This window comes from Arachis ipaensis, chromosome B04 (assembly GCF_000816755.2).
Source record: "Arachis ipaensis cultivar K30076 chromosome B04, Araip1.1, whole genome shotgun sequence".
NCBI lineage: Eukaryota > Viridiplantae > Streptophyta > Magnoliopsida > Fabales > Fabaceae > Arachis > Arachis ipaensis.
The window spans coordinates 123,257,761-123,268,736 of NC_029788.2; the positions used below are offsets into that span (position 1 = coordinate 123,257,761).

The 10,976-nt window shown below is 40.5% G+C and overlaps 2 protein-coding genes across 2 annotated transcripts in view; one reads left to right on the forward strand and one right to left on the reverse strand.

Annotated features, from left to right (window-relative positions):
- LOC107637173 overlaps positions 1 to 2,483 on the forward strand; it is a 7,358-nt gene extending 4,875 nt beyond the window's left edge. The window contains exons 15-16 of the mRNA XM_016340612.2: positions 1,733 to 1,754; positions 2,050 to 2,483. Coding sequence (XP_016196098.1) covers positions 1,733 to 1,754; positions 2,050 to 2,483 — 456 coding nt within the window. The remainder of the gene's footprint in view (positions 1 to 1,732; positions 1,755 to 2,049) is intronic.
- LOC107635136 lies at positions 9,120 to 10,699 on the reverse strand. Its single transcript, XM_016338513.2, has 2 exons — positions 10,138 to 10,699; positions 9,120 to 9,915 (listed from the first exon to the last, which is right to left on the reverse strand). The coding sequence occupies exons 1-2, from the start codon at positions 10,210 to 10,212 to the stop codon at positions 9,658 to 9,660; spliced, it is 333 nt and encodes a 110-aa protein (XP_016193999.1). The 5' UTR covers positions 10,213 to 10,699; the 3' UTR covers positions 9,120 to 9,657.

Sequence of the window (10,976 nt, forward strand, 5' to 3'; positions counted from 1 at the left end):
AAGGGATTTATTTTTTTTATTATTATATATATTTATTTGTGTATCTAGCATCAATTAAACACACACACACACAAAGGACGATGGTCCTTAACATCTTATTATTGATATAGTAAAATTCTTTTGACAGTTTTGATCATGATTCATGGGAGATTGTTATTATTATTACTAATATTCATCTCTCATGCATATAAAGTGGTAAACATAATGGGTTAGACATGTTTGGCCCTGCTAACAATTATCAGATTAGTTATTTGAAGGGTTAAAATAAGAAATAAACCTTTTATTAAAAGTGATGGGCATGGTGCATGAAATGTTACATGTTATATTAGAAGAACTATCAGGGATAAGATTTTAATAAAATTTTTAACTTGCAAATAAGATTAAAATAGGATCTAAATTCTACCTACTCTACCTTATCCATTATCAGCCCTAAGTACCAAGTAATAAGTATTTAAATCCCATAGACAAAGAAACTTGTGATAAGTCAAAGATATGAGTGTGAAAACTGAAAAACTGAAAAACTGAAAAGAGAAACCGTGGTCGTCGAAAATGAGTAAAACTTAGGCATTTTCCCACCATCGACTAAGCATTAATTAAAATGGCATGAACATACAGTAGCAAAGTAAAGTGCATTATTGCATGCCATTTGTGCACTATACACTATATCAATCCACAGGATATAACCAATATGTAGTGGTAGTGTATATTTTATTCTCTAATAATTCACTAGAATATATAGTATGAAGGTTTTCACTTTTCTCTATACCTTCGCTTAAAGAAAAGGGGAACAGAAACGAGGAATAGAAAAGAAAACTTATCAAGTATTGAACTTAAATACAAAATATTTAAAATAAATAATGAAGAATGATGTGACTACCATAACAATAACAAAGACTTATTCTACTAAATAAAATTGATTATATAGATCAAACGATATTGTTAAATCTTATCATATATTATATGACAAATCACTCTAATAAACTAAAGACATGCAAAAATTATGATAATCACCCAAACAAAAATAGGTTATGTACATATTTTTAATGCATATAATTATATAAATCGAATGAGGCATTTTCGATTTACAAATATAAAGAGTAATTTTTGCATTTACGGGTAAATCGAATCAACCTCTTTCGATTTATATATGTATATACTAATTCGATTGATTCTGATTCGATTTAGTACTTACATATTTACATAACTAAATCGAGTATACTTGTATCGATTTATATAGAAATGTCCATTAGAGACATGCATAACATAACATGCATAATGTAACGTATTTTTGTTTGGATGATTACTGTAATTTTTGCATGCCTTTGGTTTATTAGGATAATTTGCTATATATATATATATATACTAAAGATAGGAAGAATCAAACCTGCAACCTCTTGTGTGAGTATAAGAAAACTATGCTCATATATATATATTATACCAAAGATAGGTGTTACGAATTCGACCCACGGATCCTACGCCCGGAATGGTCCCCGAATCTGGTTACCCGGGTCCGACCCGCTTCGCCCTTCTAGAAGGCCCGGAACCGGCCCTCTAGAGCTCCTAACCAACTTTCGAATTCAAACGTCTCCCTTATCTTAGCCAAACAAGATAAGATAAGATAACTACCATCACCTATAAATAGAGGACCCAGGTCCCTCCAGGTATTCATTCATTCCTCACACCTTCTACCTCTTAGATCCATTCTGACTTGAGCGTCGGAGTGTCTTTGCAGGTACCACCCCCTATTGCTCCAGGCAAGTGATCCGGCATCTGCCTCAACCCGCAAGTTCTCGATCCATCTCTCAACCCGTACCAGAGACATCTTGTACATTGGCGCCGTCTGTGGGAACTTTGCAACGTTGTGGCGGCATGGCGGATAACCCAGAAGAGCAATCATCAAACTCAGATTTCTTGCATGTAACTGAGAGCAAAAAGGAATAATGTTTTCTTAACTTGCATCACCTTTGCATGTTTATGCACCCTTTCGCCCTACTTCAACGGAGAAATCCCAAAGGAATAATGTTTCCTTAACTTATATCACCTTTGCAGCGATAACACTCCTTCGCCCTATTCCAACGGCGAAATCCCAAAGGAACAATGTTACTTGCAATTACCTTCTTAGTGATAACACTCTTTATGCACCCTCGCCCTACTCCAATGGTGAAATTCCAAATCCTCTGAGCCCAAAGTCTCGCCTCCCTTTAGTGGGACACCTCCACCTCTTGGACCCTCTCATTCACCACTCCCTCATCCGTCTCTCCAAGCGCCATGGCCCCATCTTTTCCCTCTACTTCGGCTCCATGCCCACCGAGGTTGCTTCTTCTTTTGAACTCCTCAAGCTCTTCCTCCAAACCCACGAGGTCACCTCTTTCAACACTAGGTTCCAAACCTCTGTCATCCGCCGCCTCACCTGTGACAACTCTGTCGCCATGATCCCCCTTCGGACCTTACTGAAAATTCATAAGGAAGCTCATCATGAATGACCTCCTTAAATGCTACCATCGTGGCCAAGCTCAGACCTCTCAGGAGTTAATAGATCAGGAAAGTTCTTAAGGTTCTTGCACATATACGGGGGACAACCAAATCGTGGCGGCATGACGGAGAACCTCGAGGAGCAATCCTCCACCCGACACCCCAACTCAAACCCACAAAGTCCAACTCCCGAACTCCAAGATAACACTCATCCCACCCACGGGAGGATAATAAACGCGGCACATCGCCAACCAACCCCAACCCAGCAACAACCAAGAGAGGACAACCGTCCTCCCACTGAAGCCCGGCCACCCGATGGCCTGGGAGAGAAGGCAGTCCAGATAATCCAAGAGTTGTGCCTCAGGGTGCAAAACCTCAAAGGCCGAGTCACACCCAAAGAACGGTACCACCCGGAGCATACAAGCCAAGCAACCTCCAGGACCTAATCTCATCGCAATACCAGGAACATCAGGCCCCCTGAGCAACAACACTGCAAACAGCACGATCGCAGCGTTTTCCTAGACCCAAAACACCGACGCGGAGAAGACGACTGACGGCACCATCGGAAGGCCAAACGAGCAGGAAACATGCACGTGATAATGGAAGCCATCCCGTTCACAGAAAAATTTTTGAGAGCCAAACTCCTAAAGGACTTCAACAAGCCCACTGACATGAAATAGGACGGGACCAACGATCCCCAGGAACACCTAACGGCCTTCGAGGCCAGGATGAACCTGGAAGGAGCCGCCGACATGATCCGGTGTAAGGCCTTCTCGATAACCTTAGCCGGCCCTACGATCAAATGGTTCAACGCCCTCCCAAACGGGTCCATAGCCAGCTTCCACGATATCACCAGAAAGTTTATGGCCCAGTTCACTATCAAAATCACCAAAGCTAAACACCCCATTAGCTTGCTCGGAATTACCCAAAGACAAAGACGAATCTACGAGAAAATACCTGAAGGTCGACGGACTCACGGACTCAGTCGCGAGCCCCTGCCTGACCAATGGACTTATGAATGAGGACTTCTGAAAGTATCTCACCGCGAAGCCAGTCTGGACTATGCACAAGATTCAGAGCGTCGCTAAGGATTACATAAACGATGAGGAGGTGAGCCAAGTCGTAGCGGCCAATAAACGGCAGAACGGCAGTACGGCACCTCGCCAAAACACCCCACCAAGAGAAAACCAAAAGGAACATTCCAAACCGACAAATGCTCAAATTACACCCTCTTGTTAGCTCCCATCACCGAGATCTACCACCAAATAGCTGACCGAGGCGTCCTTCCGAAGGCCCGACCACTTAAAGAAAGAATGGGCGGCAACAAGAATTTATATTGTGACTACCACCGAGGATACGGGCACAAAACACAGCACTGCATTGACTTAAAAGACGCTCTGGAGCAAGCCATACGAGACGGCAAGCTCTCCGAGTTCGCCAAGATCATCAGGGAGTCGAAGTGCATAGAAAGAGACAGATCACCAGAGAAGGAAGGACGTAACCCAAGGATACAAAGACAAGCCCCTCGGGAAAGTCCGGAAACAGACCCGACCATAGTCGTCAACGTCATAACAAGCAAGGATAAGGCGGAAAAGTCGAAATCGGCACTAAAAAAGAACCTCAAGGTCCTGGCAGTCAGAAACCAAACCCCGACAATCATCACCAATAATGCGATAACATTCTCCCCCGAGGACTGCCAATATGGCACCTCGGCGAAAGATGCCCCCTTCGTTATCTCCGCAAAGATAGGAACCGGGCGGGTCAGAAGAATACTACTCGACACATGAGCAGATTCCAACATCCTCTTCAGGGGGGTCATTCGACAAACTTGGGCTCCGAAACGAAAACCTACAAACCCACCATAATGGGGTAACAGGGCTCGGGGATAACTTCCTTCAATCGGACGGCACCATCACACTTCCCCTCACCATCGGAGCCGGGAACCAAAGAAATACCATCCTCTCCGAATTTGTCATCCTCAAGAACTCCACCACCTACAAACATCATCCTCGGGAGAAAGACCATTAACAACCTCTCGGCGGTCATCTTCACCAAATTCTTACTCATGAAGTTCCAAGCCGATGACGGCACTATCGGCACAATACACAGAGACCGAAAAGTCGCGGTAGAGTGTGAGAACACTAGCTCGACCCTCTGCAAGAGATCCCGAGATGCGGCAGGCATCTTCCTCGCCGACCTCGATGCACGCCAAGACCAAAGTCCGCGCAGAACCGTGCGAGAAAATGACAAAGAGGCAGAGTGGGACCTTGCAAACAAGGTCAGGAGCATAGCACACCTACGGGAGCTAGCCCTAAAACAAAGAATAAGTCTAAGGTACAATGGCAGCACGGTACGATGAGACTTTGGACCAGGAGACCTCGTCTTACGACAAAACGATATCGATCCACCCACTCCCGGAGAAGGGATGCTCACGCCCAACTGGGAGGGTCCCTACCAAATTAGGACGGTAATCGAAAAAAGAGCCTACATGCTCGAAAGACTAGACGGGACCAAGCTTCCAAGATCCTGAAATTCCACCAACTTACGGTGCTACTATATGTAGAAACATCCTTCCAAAGCAACAAGATTGAGGTCGTTTAAGACTATCTCTTTACCCTTNGAAATCGATTACCCCGAGGCCAACAAAACGGATATCCAAATAAGTAAACGGCTACACGGGAATCGATCACCCCGAGGCCAACAAAACGGATATCCAAATAATAAAACGGATATCCAAATAAGTGAAAAGGCTACCCGGGAATCGATCACCCAGACGCCAACAAACGGATATCCGAATAACAAAACGGATATCCAAACGGCTACATGGGAATCGATTACCCACGGATATCCAAATAAGTGAACGGCTACCCGGGAATCGATCACCCCGAAGCCAATAAAACAGATATCCAAATAAAAGAACGGATATCCGAATAACAAAACGGATATCCAAATAAGTAAACGGCTACATGGGAATCGATCACCCCGAAGCCAATAAAACAGATATCCAAATAAAAGAACGGATATCCGAATAACAAAACGGATATCCAAATAAGCAAACGGCTACACGGGAATCGATTACCCCGAGGCCAACAAAACGGATATCCAAATAAGTGAAAAGGCTACCCGGAAATCGACCACCCAGAAGCCAACAAACGGATATCCGAATAACAAAACGGATATCGAAACGGCTACACGGGAATCGATTACCCCGAGGCCAACAAAACGGATATCCAAATAATAAAACGGATATCCAAATAAGTGAAAAGGCTACCCGGGAATCGATCACCCAGAAGCCAACAAACGGACATCCGAATAACAAAACGGATATCCAAATAAGTGAACGGCTACCCGGGAATCGATCACCCCGAAGCCAATAAAACAGATATCCAAATAACAAAACGGATATCCGAATAACAAAACGGATATCCAAATAAGTGAACGGCTACCCGGGAATCGATCACCCCGGAGCCAATAAAACAGATATCCAAATAACAGAACGGATATCCGAATAACAAAACGGATATCCAAATAAGCAAACGGCTACACGGGAATCGATTACCCCGAGGCCAACAAAACGGATATCCAAATAATAAAACGGATATCCAAATAAGTGAAAAGGCTACCCGGGAATCGATCACCCAGAAGCCAACAAACGGATATCCGAATAACAAAACGGATATCCAAACGGCTACACGGGAATCGATTACCCCGAGACCAACAAAACGGATATCCAAATAATAAAATGGATATCCAAATAAGTGAAAAGGCTACCCGGGAATCGATCATTCAGAAGCCAACAAATGGATATCCGAATAACAAAACGGATATCCAAACGGCTACACGGGAATCGATTACCCACGGATATCCAAATAAGTGAACGGCTACCCGGGAATCGATCATCCCGAAGCCAATAAAACAGATATCCAAATAACAGAACGGATATCCGAATAACAGAACGGATATCCAAATAAGAAAACGGCTACACGGGAATCGATTACCCACGGATATCCAAATAAGTGAACGGCTACCCGGGAATCGATCACCCCGAAACCAATAAAACAGATATCCAAATAACAAAAATAGTGACTCGTGAATCGATCACCCGCAAAGCCAACAAAACGGAAATCCAAATAAGCTAAATAAACAAAGTCTTGAAATCGGCCTACCAAGAGGCCTAAAATAAGTTCACAATAACAACCCAAAAAAGGCCACACAAAACAAGCATGAGCTGACGGTCTTCCAACTTGCGAAAAGTCAGACTGACCAACATCCTACCAATAAATGCAGGATGATGTCACGCCCTTTTCAGGCCCCTCACAGTCTCCCAAACTACAGAGAATCAGACTCCCCAACGACTTAGCATTGAGACCAAGAAAGCATACTCTCATGCTCCGGGGACAACTGTTCCAGACCCGATCTCCGGGCCCTTCTTCAGAACGGTCATCAAACCCGGCATGTGATGAGACGCCCAAACAACGTGCTCCTCGTCTGACCATGAAACGGCCAGGAACTCCCCAAATCCTCGACCTCGACTGGAAAAACCAAATAAATGATCTCCTTGCCAAACCACAAACGGCGAGAAAAAGGTTTCTCCAGCGATGAGACCAAGCACCCTCACTCTCTCGCTCCGGGGGCAACTGTTACGGATTCGACCCACGGATCCTACGCCCGGAATGGTCCCCAAACCTGGTTACCCGGGTCCGACCCGCTTCGCCCTTCTAGAATACCCGAAACCGGCCCTCTAGAGTTCCTAACCAACTTTCGAATTCAAACGTCTCCCTTATCTTAGCCAAACAAGATAAGATAAGATAACTACCATCACCTATAAATAGAGGACCCAGGTCCCTCCAGGTATTCATTCATTCCTCACACCTTCTACCTCTTAGATCCATTCTGACTTGAGCGTCGGAGTGTCTTTGCAGGTACCACCTCCCATTGCTCCAGACAAGTGATCCGGCATCTGCCTCAACCCGCAAGTTCTCGATCCATCTCTCAACCCGTACCAGAGACATCTTGTACAATAGGGAAAATCGAACTCACAATCTCTTATATGAGTATAGAAAAACTATACCATTTGAACTATAACTCATTGGCATCCTATATTATATATACTGTAAAATTGTTTATACATAAATTTTCTTTGATCACACTTTGTGTATGATCTTGAGACGATATACATGTATCACCCCCAAAAAATATATAGGGAGAAAATTAATGGAATGATGTAGAATATTATATTAAAAGAAGAATTTGTAGTAATTCTTAAGAACTAAATTGAAAAATGTTATGCAAGAACTCAATAATGAATTTCTAAACAATTAAAGAGTTCAAATTAGAACTTGAGTCAGATAATAAAAATAGTGAGAGTAATTTAACTCTTTTTACTTATTATTTCTGGTGTACAATTGTAGGTAGAATAATACTGAAGATGATAAACCTTTGACTTTGAAAAAAGTACATTATTGGATAAGCTCATTTAATTCTTATCAAAATATACAGTTGTATGCAGCTCTACCCCCAAACCTAATACAGTTGTGGTCTTTTAAGATTCAACAAAAATAGTTCATCAATTAATTTTTTTTTTTTTTTTTTTGTTGAAACAAAATAGAAAATACCAATATGGTGAAGTAAAATAGTTTAACTTGTATTTGCTAGAGAACAACACAATTACACATGAACTAACCAAATAATGAGCACAGAAAATTAAGGCAAAAACCCATCATAATTTAATCACTTAAATTATGATTTGAACAGCACATGGGATGTTGCAAAATGAGGTCAGAAAGATTCCCAAAACACTATTCTCAAGACACCACATTCATATGCAAAACCAAATCCTTCACTAACATAATAGCAGCCATTAGCCTCATCCTCAAACTTCACTATTACTAATAAATACTTGGTTTAAGTATTCCAAAAGAATTTAGATCCTCTAGTGAGAATATTAGTAAAGTGATAAAATTAAGAGTTCATCACTGTTAAATTTGAACTTCCATTGTATGTAAATTTCACTATCTTTATAACTGAAATCAAGGACTAAAATCACTGAAACACCAGTATTCATATAATACTTGAAATGCTTCCATATATATAAAAAGAAAAAGTTGATTAAAGCAACAAGTTGATAAAATGCAGGAAGCTTTTGTAGCTAAAGGCTAAGGGGGTTTAATTGCCCCTAGTCCAACCCCAACCACCCACCTAGCTTAATACTTATATACAGTTGGATACACCAATATGCATTTAAATCATTTGGCATCTATATCTTCAACCATCACCAATTAAACACACATCAACCAAGAAGGGCTTTTTCAGCCAAAATTATAGCACTCTTTAGTCCCTCTCCTCTACCCTATCTAAGATAAGAGCAAAAAATAGCTAACCATATGCCCTCCCATCTAAGGGACTACCCCTTATATATCAATTTCTTTGGGACCACTCAAATCATCAATAGGGTTCCCTCTTCTACTAATTCACTTTGGTTATTACAATGTTGGTTACAACTTTCCTTTTGTTGCACTTGATTTGAAAACAAGCAATGTATACACTCATAGTTATCAAGATAAGACATTTATTTAGTATGTCACAATAATATTATATGCTACAAAGTACAATCAAGAGAGAGTGAAATTGAAGCAGCAAAACATTACTAGACATAAATCTCACATATAATAACATTGAATAAACAAATCCTTACAATTTTGCAGCCTACTAGCATAAACAAATGAAATAATTTATAAAGCAAGAAACCCCAAAGTTCCTTCTTCTTCTCAACTTGCAAGTCTTAGCCAAAAGACATGCCCACTGAGCAATTGCATTACTATATTCATTCATAAAGTTAAAACTTATCATCAACCCCAATATCTCCACTTGAAGGGCAATCCTTCCTGATTCACTATGTACTTCAATATAATATATAATCATATAAATAATGCTAAATTCTGACAATAAGACAATGTGCTGTTTCCATGACCCCCTCCCCCTAAAAAATCCCAGTAACAGCTTAAGAAAAAAAAATATTCATAATACTAATGATAATTAATTGATTAAAAAAACAAATCAAGGACAGATATTCTCCACTTCTCTTCCCATTCACAGTTGAAACAGAATTAATTAAAGAGACAAACCCTTCACAATTTTCAAATTATTATAAATAAGAATTATAATGATAAAGGGGGGGATGGAATTTTAAAGATGGCATCCAAAGCAATTACAGGTCCTGGGAGTGAATGAACAGAATCCATAGGGCTTGTTTGGAATGTTGCAATTGATGGCATAGCAACAAGGAGAGGGCAAGCACACTCCTCTTGGACCACCACAGCAGGTGCAGAGAGCACATATCTGGAAGCTTCCAAGCTTCCTTCTGCTCTCATTCATCATCATCATCAACCCACTCTTCTTCCCTTCTTCCATCAAAGGTACCATGGGATATGACCCATTTGCCTCCTAATCATAAAAAACCAAACTTTTTCAAAATTTAGCAAAACCCACATGGTAAAAAAACCAAACTTTTTCAGAATTCAGTACTACCCAGATGAGAATTTTCACTAGGAACAAAAGAAAAATGCATCTAGATCCATAAACACAGTTACAAAAAACAAAGGGGTAAAAAAAAGAAGCAAAATTGGATGTTTATGGAGAGAGAGAGAGAGAGTAAGGAAAACTCACATGGATTAAGGTTGCTTCATTAGCCATGATGGAAACAAAAATGAGAGAGATGATGAGGCCATGAGAAGGAATCATGCTTGGTTGGTTGGTCACTTGAAAAATGCTTCTTCTGAATCTATTTGTCTTAGGTTTGTGTTACAGAAGGGGCTTTAAACCTTGTCCTGTCTGCAAAAACTTGAAATTGTTGTAATATATCATAAATGTGTAATTTTTGGTTCCTATTTATGTAGAAATGTTTGAGCTTTTGAACTAAACTGAACTAAAATAGCTAGCTTTTTTGCAAGGTTGAAGATAGTAGAAGAGGAAGTACTACAAAATAGAAAGAGTAGGCAAAATGGAACTATAATGAGTTGGAAGAGAGAACCAGAAGAAGAGATGGGGACAGAGACAGAGACAGGGACAATGATAAGGACAACAACAAGAACAAGGGTTTTTCACTTTGAAATATGAGGCACTGTGTGTTCCCTTCAATTAAGAGAAGAGCACAGTTCAGTTACTGAGAGAAGTGAGAACATAAAATGAGATTTTTTTTTTTTTTTAGTTTGAGTTTGAGGAACAGCACTAAAATTCCGAACCATATTTTTGTATGTCTTAAAGGCAGAAAATTAAGTGTATAAAAAAAAAAGTCTCTAATGTTGAGTGTGGACTGGATCTCATTACTTTGTTTAGAGCAACCGCAATTTGGTATTGAAATTCATAAATTATCCTATTACAATTTTTTTTTTATACTAGGTACGAACCTAAATTTTCAATGTATCAATCGAATTTGGAATTATGTGTTTGACTCTCATCTCTTTTCATTTTACTACATTTGATATAAAAAATATAATAAGTATTAA

Coding starts and splice junctions, on each gene's coding strand:
- LOC107635136 (XM_016338513.2), bottom strand. CDS start 10,212: ATGATTCCTTCTCATGGCCTCATCATCTCTCTCATTTTTGTTTCCATC. Junction 9,916..10,137: donor ATGAAGCAACCTTAATCCAT/GTGAGTTTTCCT, acceptor TTTTATGATTAG/GAGGCAAATGGGTCATATCC.